This window comes from Gracilinanus agilis, chromosome 4, assembly GCF_016433145.1.
Source record: "Gracilinanus agilis isolate LMUSP501 chromosome 4, AgileGrace, whole genome shotgun sequence".
Lineage (NCBI taxonomy): Eukaryota > Metazoa > Chordata > Mammalia > Didelphimorphia > Didelphidae > Gracilinanus > Gracilinanus agilis.
The window spans coordinates 209,767,585-209,784,584 of record NC_058133.1 but is presented as its reverse complement, the minus strand read 5'-3'; the positions used below and the strand labels follow the sequence as shown (position 1 = coordinate 209,784,584).

Below are 17,000 nucleotides of genomic sequence, written 5' to 3'. Positions count from 1 at the left end.
GGAAGCTTCTACTACCACCCCACCCAGGCTCCACAGCAACACATAATACGTGCAAGAATCCTTCATTGCCTTCAAGGGTCCCTTATGTCATAGAAAAAGGGCGATAATATCTTAAATGTTTTAACATGGACCCATGCCCTGATTCAAGGGAGACCCCCACCCCAGTTCATGTCTTCAGTCCAGACACACACACACACACAGCCAGAAAAAAGAGATTTTAATGTTGTGTAAAGTAGCAGGTTGAAGAATGTATCTGTAGTGCTTGAAAATGAAGATTGTACTGACAAAGGCAGAGAGGGGGGACTCACCGGGGATGGGGAAACCCTAACCCTGGAGGAACAGGGTTGGAGGACAGAGCCAGGGAGTGAGGGTATCAGGGGAGCCAGCTGGGACTGCTGTGGGGAAGCAGGGGAGGGGATCTTGGACTATGTTCCCCCTCAGTCCCCTCCACTCACTCAAGATGGGAGAAAGCAGTTTCTTTGTCCTTCAAGATAAAGCTATGATTAGAATGGTGGAGGGGGTTGCTCCCCCTGACATATTCCTTTCTGGGAAATGATCTGTGAAAAAAGAGACTCTCAGGCTTTGTACAAATGTGAAAATGTGAATTAGTTCTTCGTCTGGGACATGTCCCAAATTGGACTCAAACTCTTGGTTGGAACTGTTAGTCCCCTCTTCCCCCAAAAAGACCCTAAGAAGCTCCCAGGGTCCAGTCCCTCCTATGAGCTGCTCAGCCTCAGAGGCATGTATGTAATGGTGTACGGAGTGCGTAATGTTTTGTAGTGAGAGGTAAAGGGCATCCCAGCACTCACACCTCAACTTCCTCACTACTACTACCCAGAGAGTGGGGGACCCCAGCCTAAAGCTGAGGTGCAGGACCCTCTCTGAGCCACTTGCAGGGAGGACCTGGAGCCATGGTCAAAGGAGAGGCCGACCACAGAAACAAGTCTTTGGGGGAGCCAGGACAAGAATACGGACTTGAAATGGTAGGGAAGTAATTAATTAGGTGAAAGTTTGGCCCTGGGACACAGGTGGTAACTCCCAACAGGGAGCTTCCCTTCTGTCCTCTAACCTTTGTTGTCCTCTGTGACTACCACCAGAAGCAGGAGGACTTCGTGAGCCAAATATGGATAAAGGGTACAGCTGGTTCCCTACATCTGGTTTTCCCCCATCCCTGGGCAGAACCCTTGGGGAAGTTAGCCCTTACCACCTCCCTGCCCTCCTTCCCCAGGTCAAAGTGATAATAAAGCTTGAAATGGTAATCAAAAGGAAGAGTAATTAGAGTCAGGAGGGGGTGAAGGGCCCAGAGGATCACCCTGGCGCCCAGCCCCTCGAACCCCTTCCCTAATCTTCTCTTCTTCACTCTCTTCTGCTCACACCCGCTGGATCTCAAAAAGCTTCACATCGGTGTCATACCAGACTGGTGGGTCCACGTTCCTATGAGAAGGAGGGATGGGGGCCAGGCCCCCAAGGATGCTGGGTGAATTCAAATGAGGGGTAAGGGAAGAATTAGGGAATGCTGAAACCCAAACCCTCTCCATCCTCACTTTCTCCTCTGAGCAATGGGCCCACATTCAACTAAACCCATATACTAAAGCACCCTGATAGACCCACTAACAAATCCATCTTCACTATAGTCAATGGGATTCGGGACCAGAAAAAGTCTCAGTGACTGAAATCTGAGCCCACAAAGGAAAAAAGTCCTGTCCTTCTTTCTGGAGCCTCTGAGGTTCTTAACCTTTTGTATGCCATGATCAAAGGTCCTGGTGAAATCGATGGATCCCTTCTCTAAATAATGTGTTTTTAAAAGCCCCAGCAACATAATTGAAGGAAATGCTCCATTCAAAAATTAGAGGTTGATGAAAATTAAAAATGTAATTTTTCCCACTTAATTTCACCAGCCCCTTGATATCTGTTTACTTAGTGGAAGAGCATCCCTAAAGGCTAAGCCAATTCCATCTGACATGGTCAGGGCTTACAGCTAGGGGATCCCCTATTCCTTGGAGACTAAATAACATGCCAGTGAGCTTCACTCATTACTCTGGGGTCAGTGGCTAAAGACTCTCTGTTCCCCAGTTCCCATCATGCATCTTTACCTTAGATAGATGACACCCCACATGTAGGTGCGGAACCACATGGCAGTGCCCGAGTTGGCCTGGTATTTACGGATGAGGATAGGATGAGGCACAGGAAGCAATCCCACCAATGTGCCATGCTGGAGAAACTTGAGGATTTCGGATTCATCTGTCAGGCCCCTGCAGAGAAAAGGAAAAGAGTGAAGGGCTCAGGAATTGCTCTAGGCCTGTCTCTTGGGGAAAGGTCAGTGTACTGGAGGCAATATAGAGGAAGTAAGGGATGTCGGCAAGATACTAAATGATGATGCACCTATAACCCAGTGAAACTGCTTATCAACTCTGGGAGAGGGGAGGAAGACAACATGAATCCTTATAACCTTGGAAAAGTTATATGGAGATTTGTCACTGGAATAAAATAAAGAAAAAAAATAAAAAACAAAGATGAGGAAAGGAGGGGAAAAAAAGATGCTAAATTTGGAACTAAGAGAGACTTGCATGAGAATCCTAGCATTATCACTTCCTAGCTGTGTGACCCTAAGCTCACAGGTTTCAGCCTCAACTTCCTCATCTTTAATATGAGAATAATAACTTGCCTTATTGATTTCATAGTTATGCCTTTTAAATCTTAAAGAGCATAGAAATATCAGATATAATTATTCTTATAAAAGAGAATAAGAGCTGCCTTGCCATCTTCTCCTAAACATCTCATCCTCTCCATGTCCCACTCAGGTCCCACCTCCCTCTCAGACTCACTTGTCAATGCAGATCTTCTCCACCTGAGGGACCAGAACCTGCAACAGCCTCATGATAGTCTGTAGTGGCAGCTTGGACTTCCAGGAGAGGACCTGCCAGAGGGACAGGAGAGGAGATCAGAGCCTCATTGGGGAGGGCTCTGGGAAATCAATGATACAGTGTCCAAGTCCCTATCTCCAGGCACAGGTGTCCATTCTGGTACCGATTCCAAAGACAGGGAAATCGATCCCGAGGGATGAATGGCAGCAGATTTGGAGAAAACTGACTCAAGTTGGACTCAGAGATATTTATTTATTAACTATTTATTACAAAAAACTGGAGTTCCAAGGAATATCAACATATTAGGGTCCAACTAAGGTGTATTTTATCTAGCACTTTAAGGTTTTCAAAATGCTATATCTATTATTACCTATATAATATGTATTGAAAATGCTGTATGTGTATGTTGTTGTTCACTCGTTTCTGAGCCATAGCATACCAGTACTGTCCATGACAGTGGAACCTGGAACAGTTTGCCATTTCCTTCTCCTTTGAGTGGATTAAGGAAAACAGAGTTAAGTGACTTGCCCAGGGTCACACAGCTATTCAGTATCTGAGACCAGATTTGAATTGAGGTCTTCCTGACTCCAGGTCTACCAACTGAGCCATCTAGCTGATATCTATATCTATATCTATATCTATATCTATATCTATCTAGATAGATTTCATATTTCATTTCTAGATAGATATGGATATACATCTGTCTATAGATATAGATAGATAGCTATATATATGTATGCATATATACATCCACACATATGCACATATACGTTATTTTCCTGTGCATGTTCATGTGAAAAAGGATGTAAGGGCCACTTGAGCCCAACGTTCCCTGAAGATGGAGTTCGCTCAAACTAGGGACATTGGGTTCCTCCCCACCCTCTAAGCCCTCACCCAGTCTGGAGTTGGGCTCCACTGGCCACCAGCTGAAGCAGTAGGTGACTGTTGCTGTTCTCGACAGGCTTGGCTAGGCTCCTGGAGCAGAACAGGAAAGAGTAGAGAAGTGAGGGGTAAAGTAGAAATGAAGGGAGCTACTTCCCCAGTTATGGCCCCAGAATCCAAGTCATTCAAATTGCCTATTTAGGGCCACAGGGATGAATCCTGGGAGAACTCTAATCTAGCACCCTTTGCCCCAAGGTTTCATTCCAGTCCCAATGGCACCTCCAAGCCCCACCCCATTCCTAGTCCCTGTGACAGGTTTAGGGCTGGGGTGGAGGAGCACGGAACAGAATGACAAGCAAGGCTAAAGGACAACTGCTGATAAAGAAGATGGATGAGTGAAGGCCAAGGGTGTGAACCCATTTTCCAGAAAGGAAGGAAGAGGAAAGTTGGGCCAGGGGTGAGGAACCTCCCTGGACCCTGTGGGAACAGTCTCTGCTTCTCCAGTCACACCTCTGGATGAAGAAACCACTGAGCAAGCTCCACTGTCCTGTGGGCTCTGAGGGCAAGCAGTCAAGTCAGAAGCAAGAGACAGATAACAGAGATCCCACCAAGGGAGGAATTCCAAATTCTGCGGTGCCAGGCATTATATTTCCACACAGGAGGCTTCAAGTGTCCCTTCTAACCAAGGCTCTGGACACCCCCCCAGGGAGGGGGTTACCAACTACTCCCTCCTGCCAACCCCTGTGCCCTGGCTCTTTTATGCTGGAACCTCACCCCATTCCAGGACTCTCCCTCACTCTTCCCTCCAGGGGAGCTGCTCTCAGCTGGACTCCGAACAGACTCAGGCTCCAGAGATTTCATTGTTCCATCTTCAGACACCTGTGACTTTTCCGTCAGCTTGTCAATGCCTTTGGGATGGAGGAGACGATGCTGGTGAATGAACATAGCTAGTCTGGGCAACAGGTGCACAGATCGTATTTCCCCCATCCCTACTCCCACCCTACCTGGGAACACCCAGATCCAAAGCTTCCCTCTCCTGGATTTAGCCCATTCTAAAGTTTCTCCTTCTCTATTCCACCGTTAATATTATATTAATAATTAATTGGTGTTGCCAGTGGGCTAATGTAATGGAAAGCACATAGTACTAGAAGGATCTAGCCTGTGGAAAAGTCTATGCATGCCATGTATGAGTTTAGTAGGACTCTATGGAACCCACTTCTCTCTAGCTTTATCACTATGACCATCAAAATAAGTAATTATGGATGTAGAGGGGGAAATAGAATAGATACAAAGATAATTACACCCTCAGAAAAACCCAGAAACCAAGGAAAATATATAAATATGAAAGACTAACAGGGGTGTGCATTTTGGGGGGGATAGGTCACAATATTGGGGTTCAAATCCTAACTCTACTACTAACTAGCCCGTGAGTTCTTAACCTTTTTTTTTTTGTATCATGGATCCCTTTGACAGTCTTGTCTAGGTTTCTATGGAACCCTTCCTGAATAACTTTTAAAATTCATAATCAAAGGAAGTACTAGATTTTAGTTTAGCAAAAATAAAGATACAAAATTTTTCCTCATCCAACTTCATAGCCCCTCTAAAATCTATCCACGGATTTTTCCCGTGAACCCCAGGTTAAGAAGCCCTATTCTAAAGGTTGGGTCAATCCATTTGACATGGCAGGGGCTGCAGGAAGAGCATCCCTGTGCATTTGGAACCCAGTTTTCAGAACCCCTGCCCTAGCTGTTTGACCTTAGACAAGTCCCTTAACCATTCTAGGTCCCTAGCCAAACTACATAATCTCTATTTCCTTCTAGCTATAGCAATGACCCCACCCTGGTATTTATTTCCTTGGCATAAAGTAAAGAGGGTTAACTCCCCAGGTGATGTTATCATCTTGGCTCCAGCCCTAGTAAGAATCTGAACATATTTATGCCACCTCCATGCCAGGGCCAGACCTGGTGTAGCCACTAGGCTGGTCTTGAGGGTACCCGGCTCAGCAGGTGCAGCAGGGCAAGAGCCCTCCATGGAGACACCCTCCTGGGAGTTGGTTCGAGATAAAGCCTCAGGAGTCCGCCTTCGACGCTGCAGAGCTTTGTGGATGGAGGGCATGTCTGTGGGCAGGTTGGCCAACTGGTGGAAGACACTTCGCTTTCGAATGATGGCGTAGACAAGGTTTGAGTTGCCTAGGAGAAGTGAGAGGAGAATCAGAGCAGTAGTCAATCCTAAACTCAGAAAAGCTGTTATCAGGGAGAGAAAGCATACTTCTACTCAATCCACATGAATTTGATAGATTGGGTGAATTTGAAGGGACTACAAACACAATTCCAGATATAAGAGCCCACACAAGAAACCCACTGGAGAGGTAAAGGGGGACCAATGTAAAACCACTAAGAAATGCTGACACTAAGAAAATAAGTAGGCTGGCCACACCCAAGAGTACTGAAGCCTCCATCCCATAAACTACCCATTCATCTTAGAAGCCCAGAGCCCCAGCTTCATCTTCAAAGGGACTCTGATCACACTGATTTCCTCCTTTGGAGGGAGAGTATAAATAGCCCCCTTCTCAGCTGAGATCTAAGAAGCCCTAGCAGTGGACAGTGGGAGGATGGATGGGTAGACTGAGGGAGGAGGGTTCTCACCATCAAACTGGTACTGAATGATGTTGTTAAAGACCTCAAGGAGAAAGAAGACCAGATGATGATTTTGAACAGCAGAAAACAAGAACCAGGTGGTAGAAAAAGCTTCCAGAAGGTGGAGGAGCTTATTGGCTGCAACCATGGACAGGCTCTTGAGGTATGGAGACACTGGGAGGGAAGAAGGGGTAATCACTCTGGGGGACCCCCCAAGGTCCCCCAACTGCACAGTTTGGCCAAGGTTTGAAAATCGCTACCTACCCTGACCCTGCTTTCTGCCCTGAAGAGTGGGGATTTACTAGTAGATAAAAATTTATGAAACATAACTTTCTGTGTATAAAGGACTGCCCCAGCCCCTACCCTGTCCAAGACTTCTAGGTCTTGTGAAGATGGGATTGACTCTCCTCTTGCCTACCTTTAAATGTAATCAACCAAAGCTTGAACACCCCTACTTGGCATTAAGTGGGGGAGCTCACAAAAAAGGGAGATCCCTTCTTCACAGTCCATAATAATAAAAATATATTATATATGTTTATAAATTTAAATATATACATTTACATTTTATGTAATAAAAACTTATACAGTGCTTTAAGGTTGGCAAAAGTGCTTTACAAATTTTTTCACATTTTATCCTCACAACAAACCTGGGAGGTAAGTGTTATTATTATCCTCATTTAACAGATGAGGAAACTGAGGCAGGAGGAAGTTCAATGACATGTTCAGGGTCACACAGCTAAGCTGAATTTAGGGCTTCCTCCTCAAACTCCCCCCACTCAACCCTCCAGCCCCCCAAATTACCAGGGTAGTTGGGCTCTCTTTCTGAATACCCAGCCCCACCCCTTAGTGATCCACTTCCCTTTGGGGCCCCAGGGACAGGTGAAAGAGAGAGGGCAGGGGGTCAATCCAGCCGTTCCAGACACCATGTCAGCACAAACTTGGTACTTAAGATGTCTTATCAGCCTAATGAGCCAGAAAGACTGGAATCCATTCTGGCTGCTCTTCCACCTGAGCCCCTGGAGCCCCCTGGTGGTGAATGTTGGGGTAACTGGTCCTTTCGCCGCCTTTACCATTCACTATAATGGTGAGCAAGCAATCAAAAAGGGGCTGTAGGCGTTGATGGCCACTGGTGATGATTTTGTGGAACACCTAGAGAGAAGAATCAGCAGCAAGAGACAGAGAGGGAGTCAGCACCTGGCTAGAGAGGCCCAGTGACCATTAAGGGTACAGTCCCACTGCTCCCTCCCCTCCCAACTTCCCCACCCTTCCCACTGTGTGTCATCACTGCCAAGCCCTGAGGCAACTGGGTACTGCCTGATGGGTAAGGGGAAGCCAGTGCTCTCACCACGATGAGCAGGTCAGCATGGGTGCCAGTGAAGACAGGGATGTCCATGGGAACTCGAACGGAATAGGGCTTGTTCAACCGAACTCCAAAGTTGCGCTCTCCACTCAGGAGCAGCAATATAAAAACTCCAATGTGCATCAGGCCCACTCGAGCTGTGGCACACAGTGGAGAAACCATGTTGGCCACAAGTGATGGACAAAGGAAAATGTCAGAAAGGGGATGGAGCCTCGGGGAGGGGTACAGGGACAGGAAAGATATTAGACAGCTAGACCATTTGGGGAAGGGGAAAGGCTGAATTCTCTGCTTTCCAGGGGCAGAGAACGGAATAGGCCCACTCCCCTAGGAACTCACACTGATCAGCTCTAGCATCATTTAGGAAGAAGAGGATAGGGACCAGGATATCCAACACATCACTGCTCTTCAACACGAAGAAGAGAAATTTCTTGAAGTGGAGAAGCATATAAGAGCAAAGGAAGACAAGCCTGGATCAGAATAGGGAGGTAGCCCAATGCCCCAAACCTGAGACTTCCCAGAGGACCACCACCCCCTACTTCTGAAAGGTCCCAGGAGACTTCAAACACCACCATCACCAATGAGCGAGACTAACTCTCATCTCTAAATGAACCAAGAAGAGACCTTACTCTCTCCCACATCTCTAATTGGACTCAGGAAACCTTTACCATTCCCATCTTGGATAAAACCCAGAAGACTTTATTCTGCCATCTTTAAGTAAACCTAGGAGTCTTCGCCTCTCTCCATCTCTGAGCAGACCCAGGAAACCTTGACCATTACTCATTTCTGAGCCAATCCAGGACACCTCACCACCAACCCCCATCTTCAAGTGGATCCAGAAGACCTCCTACACCATTTCTGAGCAATCTCTTGGGACATCCCAGCTCCTTCCTAGAGGGTCCAGTTAAAGTTGCTCACCTTGTTGAAGTCACAGAGCTTCCAGAACAGAACTAGTAACTCCTGATGGAACTGGATTTTCTTGGCTGAGTTAGGCAGGTAGGTCTGAAGCAGAGGGTTGGAGAGCAACCGGGCCACTCCCTTAAGGATGAACTGGAAATCCTATAGTGACACAGGATTGGGAGCCAGCCTAGGGCTAGAGGACCAAGGTGATCCTCACCATCCCCTGCTCACACACCATTGTCTCTGAATCTAAACTCAGCCTAAATTTAGAAACTTGGATTTTTCCCATAATCCCTCCTCCAGAGGAAGTAGAGAATGTGGCCCTTATATCTGCATCATCCATTACAGTGCTGGTGATGGTTCCATCTATGGTGGGGCTGGAGCTGGTGGTGTTATCATATTCTATCATAGCTGCCATCATTTCTTGCCTCTATCCTGACTCTTTTAGGGCAAGAGAACTTTCTCCCACAGTAATCCAAGCACATTTCCAGGAGGCCAGGGTGCTTGTCAAGATCCAAGGGCTCAAGCCACCGCTGTCCCACATGCCCTATTATTATTACCTTTGAAGAGAAGTGACCTTCACTCCCATAATCCCTCTCTAGGCAAGGTATCCTATTTACTGTCCCCACAAAGGACTAAGCTCTCCTTCTCTTTTCCTGCCCCTGACATGAAATGCCCTCTTCCCCCATCAAAACACATCCTTCCTCTAAAAGTTTCACTACAATTTTTCCCCCTCCAGAGACCTTTCCATACTGATTCCTCCCTAGTTTGGGTCCTTTCACCATCTTCTACCTTCCAAAGCATGGACTCATACAGACTCTCTCTCTGCATGGAATAATCTATCACTCATTGGCATCATACATCTTTTGAAGTGTTTTGTGTGTATACCTATGTATATAATCAAGTGTCTGTGCATGCCCACATCCATTCCTCCACTAGGCGGTGGGATCTCTAAGAGCAGGGATTATGATTTCTCTTTTTTTCTGCTTTCAGTGCTCTACACAGGGGAAGGGCTCTACCTCTGTTTGAATGGGGCCAGCAAGAGGCTCACCTCCTCACGGTGAATTCGGGACAGGTAGTTCACAAATAGATTCTCAGGGCCTGGAGGCTGTGGGGAGGGACAGACACCCTTAGTAGTGACAGCTAATCACTTTTAACCCCTCCACCCAGAGAACCTCCCTCAAGGCCCTTGCCCACCCCAGGAACCTCTCCAATGGGCCCAGAAGAATAGATGGCAGGACTTTGACAAAGGATTTATCTGTCAAGTACCTACATCTTAAAACCTTTTCAGGTATCCTGAGCCCACAGCAAAAAGCAGCAGTGCCCACCTACCAATATCAGGCATAACAGACAACTTATACTCTGGCACCAAGATCAGGTGCCTCTTTAGCATCTCTTGTCCCATACTTCTGATATGAGAAAAGCCACGAGCTACCCATGCCACCCAAGCCCCTAGGCTGGGAAAGGAGTCCCCCTGGTAGTCAGTCAAATTTTGCAGTGGGAAGTGGCAGAGAGAACAGTTTGGAGACCCCACCATCCCTCCCCTGGCCCCGAGGAAGGAGAGGATGTGGCCCTTACATCTGCATCATCCATTGCAGTGCTGGTAGTGGTTCCATCTACAGTGGGGCTGGAGCTGGTGGTGTTATCATAGTCCAAAGTGACAATAAGCACCTGGGCTGCCTCCTCCACCAGCGGTTCTCGGTAGTCGGAGAAGAGCAAGTGGTTGTAAGGGATCCCATAGCCCACCGGGTCATAGGCACAGACGATGTTGAGAAGGGAGGTAAATAGTGGCAGCGCATGTCTGTGCAGAAAGGAAGGAAATGGTGGAGGGGCTGCCACCCATGATTGGGCACAGGCATGGGAGAGATGCTAATGAATGTGGATCTAATGGTCCGTGTCTGGGGCAGGGGAGATACCTTCTCCTCCGGGAGCTAAGAGAGCCCCTCTTTGAAAATTTTTGGGGAAGGGAGCTCTCAATCAAAAGCTGGGGGAGATATAATAAATAAGAACAGCCCCCACTATGTAGGGCTTGCTTTCCTCCCTGTAGGGTCCTCATGGGGCAGTCACATCTCCATGTCATGGGAGCCAGAGCCTCTTAGTGCTCATCTCATCCCACCCCCTCACTTCTTAGATGAGGAAACTAAGGCCTAGAGAGTTGGATAATTTGCTTGATGCCACACAGGCCTATGAGTGCCAGAGCCAAGAATTAGCCCTACATTCTCTGGAGTCAGATCATCCAACACTCTTTCCACTACGCTACTGGGTCTTTAAGAGCCAATAAGTGGTGTAGTGGTTAGAGTATCAGGCCTGGAATCAGAAAAACCCAAATTCAAATCCAGCCTCAGATATTTCCTAACTGTGTGATCTTGGGCAAGTCACTTCACCCTGTTGGCCTCCATTTCCTCATCTGTAAAATGAGCTGGAGAAGAAAATGGCAAATTATTCCAGGAGCTTTGCCAAGAAAACCCCAAAAGGGTCACAAAGAGTCAGACACAACTAAACAATAACTAGGTTTTTTTTTAAAATTCTTATCTTCTATCCAAGGCAGAAAAGCAGGAAGGACTAGACAGTTGGGGTTAAGTGACTTGCCCAGAGTCACACAGCTAAGAATTTTCTGAGACCAGATTTGAATCCAGGACCTCCTGTTTCCAGGTCTGGCTCTCTATCTGCTGGCCCCAACAACTTGCTCTTTTTTTTTTTTTTTAAACCCTTACCTTCCATCTTAGAGTCAACACTCTGTATTGACTCCAAGGCAGAAGAGTGGTAAGGGTAGGCAATGGGGGTCAGTGACTTGCCCAGGGTCACACAACTGGGAAGTGTATGAGGTCAGATTTGAACCCAGAATCTCCTATCTCTAGGCCTGGCTCTCAATCCACTGAGCTACCCAGCTGCCCCCCAACTAGTTCTTTAATGGCAATAATAAGTATTAAAAGAACTGGGATTAGGCTGGGGGTGGGGATGAGAAGAAGAACAAACAATGTTAGCTATGGTTGCTATTGGATGGATAAAGTATTTATTAATGTACCAAGAACTATAATTATTATTGTTATGATCACCATATAACACTTTTCACAGTTTCCAAAGCACCACAACAGGTGCTTTGCAAATACATAAATATATATTTGTGAATACATTCTAACACATATTTATATGGAGTAAGTATACGAATATATTTGTATGTAGATATTTGTAAATATATATTACCACACTTGATTTTCACAATAATCCTATGAGGTCGGTAGGCAAGTAGTCGTTTTAGATATTAAGAAATTGAGGATCAGGGAATCAACTTGTTCATTCGTTTTTAGTTGTATCCAACTCTTCATGACGAATTTTGGGATTTTCTTGGCCAAGATCCTGGAATGGTTTGCCCTTTCCTTCTCCGGCTCATTTGATAAATGAGGAAACTGAGGCAGAGTGAAGTGACTTGCCATGGGTCACACAGCTAGTAAATGTCTGAGGCTGAATTTGATCTCAGGTCTTCCTGACTCTGGACCCAGCATGCTATCCACTAAACTATCTGACTGCACTAGTTGACTTACTCTAGGTCAAACAGATAATAAACTCAGAATCAGAATCTGCCTTCTCTGACTTTCAATCTTCAATTGTTCCTCAGAAATAAAAAAGTATAGGGCAGGGATTGGATAGGGGATATTCAGGAGAAGTCCATTATCCATGCTATCATTTTAGGATGATCGAAAGAGATCAGGGTAGTAAAAAGTCATATATGGTTCCTGGCTTTAGCAAGGAGAGAGAAGTCCCAGTTCCTTTCTTCTGAAGAGTATGTCAGGGTAAAAATCTATCTACTTCATGGAGGGCAGATCTAGGCAATGAGAGTGGAGGGCAACCAATCAATCAATAAACATTTATTAAGGGCCTATTTTGTGCCAGGCAACTCTCTCAAGAAAATTATATTCTGACCTCATCTCCCCACCAGAGGTCATCATAGAACCAAATGAACTTAAGTAAAAATTATTTGAAAACTACAAATTATTATACAGGGTGAGCAGCAAGGTGGTACAGTGGATAGAGTGCCAGACCAGAAGTCAGAAAGAATCATCTTCCTGAGTTCAAGTCTGGTCTCAGATACTTACTAGCTGTGTGACTCTGGGCAAGTCACTTCACCCTATTTGCCTCAGTTTTCTCATCTGTAAAATGAGCTATAGAAGAAAAAGGCAAACCATTCCAATATCTTTGCCAACAAAACCCCAAATGAGGTCAGAATTGGACATGACTGAACAACAAAGTTCGAATTCAATAAGTCCTCCTAAAAAGATAAGTAGTTTAAAAAGATTCCTGCAAAGAAACCATAAATTGCAAACAATGGAAGTGTGACTAGAGGCAAACAAGAAGAAAATTGACATTTTTCCTATTCTTCTTGTGAACTCTCTCAGTCACATTAAAAAACAAACAAAGATAATTTAACAATCAAAACTGACAAGAAGTCAGGCCTCAAAAACAAAAATTATCAAGAAAATCATTTGATATAAGAAATGACGAACATGTAAAACCCAGTGGAATTGCATGTCCGCTACAGGAGGGGGTGGGCAGAGGGGAGGGAAAGAACATGAATCTTGTAGCCATGTAAAAATATTCTTAATTAATTAAATCAAATTTTCCAAATTAAAAAAAAATGATGAAATAGTCAATTTCAGAAAATCCTAGGAAGAACTGTATGAATGGATATAGAGCAAAGTGAGCAAAACCAAGAGAAAAATTTATATAATTATATCAACATCATAAAGACAAAGTTAAAAGCCTTAAGAATTCTGACCAACACAATGACCAACTATAATTCCAGAAGACTAATGAGGAAACATGCTATTCATTTCATGACAGAGGCAATAGACTTAGGATTTAATTTTAGACATATATGACCAATACAGAAATTTATTTTGTTCAAATATGCATATTTTTGCAAATATTGTGTTTTTTCCATTTCAATAGGGGCACAAAGGGAGAAAAATAAATTTTCGTTAATAGAAAATAAGTTAATTTTTAAAATAAAGTTATTTGAAATATGGATTTATAGCCACTATTTTTAATGATTAACCTTGCCTTAAATGTATGTTTTGCCTTGAAATGTTAGTTAATAATATGTAGTTCCAGCTAAAATCTCATCTTCTATAGGAAACTTTTTTGAGTCCCTCCTAATTTAATGCCTTCCCTTTGTTGATTATTTCCAATTTATCATGGATATGGCCTGTTTGTACATAATTGTTTGTGTATTATCTCACCATTAGATTATGAACTCCATGAGAACATTTTTGCCTTTCTCTGTATCCCCCAAACTGAATACATCACTTAACACATTGTAGGCACTTAATGAACAGACTGACTAATAAGAACATGAAATAAATCACTGAGAAAGACTAAGCTTGTGTTGTTGCAAATTCTGAAAATCTGTCACCTATAAAAACTCTCATCTGCCCACTTTAAAAACTTGGGCAGAAAATTTTCTAACGTGTTTCAAAATCTCGCAAAGAGATTGGGGGAGGAGTTAAATCTATTTGTCTTAAATATAATAATAGAACATCTTAGTTTATAAGAACTGATCAAAATCAGAAAGCTGAATTTCATCAATCACCTTCTCATAATTGGTGGGTTGAAATGAAAAATGATTATCAGGATTTAGTAAGCCCAATCAATGAGGTATTTCTTCCATCTGGATTTTTGCATCTGGATGATGTATCTTTCAGCTACAATCTCCATAAAACCAAATATTGAAATAGACTGAACTTATAACCAGACTTTCCAATCACTCTGTAATAGAGCATTAAACCAAACAATTTTTAAATGATAAAGTAAATTCAATCACATCAGTTTGGATATTATTGATTTTTGAAATTTTTGAAATATTATTGAAATTACTGGTGATATTTTAGTTCGATAAATGGCATTAACATCTTTATTGAACATATGTTGATCATTTTAAATATTTTAGTAATTATTTCATATTTACCTTATTTTTAAATTTATTTTTATACATGTATTATAAGTACATAATTTCATCAAAATAGTACATTTATCTATCAATATACATATATTGGGGTACATGCTCAACATTTTTTCACTGATGGGCTGTGTGAGCAAAGGTGGGCTGTTAAATTGCAACACTTGAGCACTAGAGAGAGCAGGTCCCTAGAATCAGCTAAGAAAGACGTTAGATATCACAGAAAGCAGATCCCCAAAACATTTGGTGGCCTTAGAAGCAGGAACAAAAAGGAGAAGAGGGTAGCAATGCACCAGCGATGGCCCAATCTCCCTCTCTAACCCCCCACACAAACACATCCACGCCTGAGTCAAGCCTCACCTGTTCTCTGTAGAGCAGAAGAATTGCACCCAGGGGTTGGCATTGTTGCTATCAGGGGCTGGGGGCAGGTACATGGCCTCAGAGAAACATGTCAGCAGCAACTTCAGCAGCTCAGTCCTAAGACAGCAGAGGAGGCAGTCAGGACCCAGAGGGCTCCCTGCCTGGCACAGACCTCCACTTCAAGGACCCAGCACCACAGAATCACCCAGATGGAACGACCTTCAGAGGTCAACTTGTATCTGACCAAGAATCCCTACACCAAGCCTTCAACTGATCCAGAATCTCTAAGGCAACCCGTTTTACTTTTGGACCATTCTAATTGTTAGGAAGTTTTCCAGCTGAAATCTGCCTCCTTCTGGAGTCCACCCATCACCCCTAGCTAGTTCTATGCTCTGGGAGCAGAAAAAGAATTTCCATCTTTTTCAAGATGGAAATCCTTCAAATACTTGAAGAAAGCACTCCCATTTTATCTTCCACTCCACCAAATCTTTTATCTTTCTTTCTTTCTTTTTAAACCCCTACCTTCTGTCTTAGAATAAGTACTATGTATTGGTTCCAAGGCAGAAGAGTGATATGGAGCAGGCAATGGGGGTTAAGTGATTTGCCCAGGGTCACAGCTAGGAAGTGTCTGAGGCCAGATTTGAAACCAGAATGTCCCATTTCAGGACCTAGCTCTATTCACTAAGCCACCTAGCTGCCCCCAAAATCTCTTTCCTAAGCTTAAAAAAGTCGGAGGAGAGTTTCTTTTAAAAAATCCTCCTAAGCCATTAGTTTGTGAGCTCCTCAAGGACAAAGATTGGCTTTTGCCTTGCTTTCTAAACCTTCAGGGCTTGTCACAGTGCCTGGCATATAACAGGGGCTTAATAAATGTTTATTGATTGACTGTCTGCCATGATCTCAAGACCCTCACCATACTCATCATTGTCCATCAAACAAACAAAATTCCAGGTTGTTTTGACCAAGACAAAAATAGAGATGGGACAAGTGCTCCTATTGTCTGGATATGATGACTATCTGAATGAAGGTATAGATTGGATTGGCTCTTTTGGTTGCCACATTACACAGTTGATTCATATTGAGCTAGCGAGCCACTAAAACCCCCAGATCTTCTTCACACAAATTGTGTTGTAGTCATGCCTCCCATACCTCAGGCTTGTGAAGTTTATATTGTTTTTCTCCTAGTGAAGGGCATTATATTTATGTTGCATATAGGTATGTTATATGTTTATACTTCATCCTTAGATCCAATTCATCATTCTAATGTATTTGAATTCTTATTGGTTCTAAGCAAAAGAGAGGTAAGGGGTTGGCAATTGGGGTCAAGTGATTCTCTCAGGATCATACAACTAGGAAGTATCTGAAGCCATATTTGAACCCAAACCCTCCTGACTCCAAGCCTGGTTCTCTAACCACTGAGTCACCTAGCTGCCCCTGTCCAAATTCTTTATGGATCCTTTTACCCAATGTATTATGCCTCTCTCCCAGCTTTTTGACTCTTAAAGAAATGTACTGTTTTAGCACCCATTATCTTTCTCTCCAGGCACTGAATGAGGACAGAATCCTATCAGGATTTATAATCAGTGACAGGCTAGCAAGGAAGGGAGGAGAGTGTGAAGAAGTTCCTCATACCAGAATCCAACAAGGACATGTATGCACAACCATGTATACCCTTTGGGGTCTAGGCTCCTGCTGGGCTCACCGGTTCAGGTCATGGGTGTAGTTGGGCTGTGGAGAGTGGGCAAAACCCACACCAGCCTCCCAGATGTACTCACAGCTGTCCAGGGAGTGAATGTCTTCTGCTGAGTCCTGGGAACAGGGTTTGGGGAAGGTGGCAGGAAGGAGGGATCAGGCTGGGGAGAAGTTATGTGGTGCCCCCTCCCCTTTAGATGGCATTAGATGGCCGATGCCCTCCAAACCTCCAGCAATTCCCTTCATCAGCCCCCTCACACACACTCACATTCTTCCTCTTCCTCTCTCTCTCTCTCTCTCTCTCTCTCTCTCTCTCTCTCTCTCTCTCTCTCTCTCTCTCTCTCTCTCTCTCTCTCTCT

General features: G+C 44.3%; 1 protein-coding gene across 1 annotated transcript in view; it reads right to left on the bottom strand.

Moving 5' to 3' along the window:
• Window positions 1-200: 200 nt before the first annotated feature.
• HID1 (HID1 domain containing) overlaps window positions 201-17,000 on the bottom strand; it is a 33,406-nt gene continuing 16,606 nt past the window's right edge. Inside the window, exons 5-19 of the mRNA XM_044671646.1 lie at window positions 16,652-16,758; window positions 14,953-15,069; window positions 10,218-10,440; window positions 9,691-9,747; window positions 8,658-8,798; window positions 8,079-8,169; window positions 7,728-7,879; window positions 7,453-7,531; window positions 6,392-6,556; window positions 5,708-5,935; window positions 4,521-4,654; window positions 3,759-3,839; window positions 2,826-2,917; window positions 2,094-2,252; window positions 201-1,434 (exon numbers count right to left, since the gene is read on the bottom strand). Of these exons, the coding sequence (XP_044527581.1) occupies window positions 1,371-1,434; window positions 2,094-2,252; window positions 2,826-2,917; window positions 3,759-3,839; window positions 4,521-4,654; window positions 5,708-5,935; window positions 6,392-6,556; window positions 7,453-7,531; window positions 7,728-7,879; window positions 8,079-8,169; window positions 8,658-8,798; window positions 9,691-9,747; window positions 10,218-10,440; window positions 14,953-15,069; window positions 16,652-16,758 (1,890 nt within the window). The 3' untranslated portion in view covers window positions 201-1,370. The remainder of the gene's footprint in view (window positions 1,435-2,093; window positions 2,253-2,825; window positions 2,918-3,758; window positions 3,840-4,520; window positions 4,655-5,707; window positions 5,936-6,391; window positions 6,557-7,452; window positions 7,532-7,727; window positions 7,880-8,078; window positions 8,170-8,657; window positions 8,799-9,690; window positions 9,748-10,217; window positions 10,441-14,952; window positions 15,070-16,651; window positions 16,759-17,000) is intronic.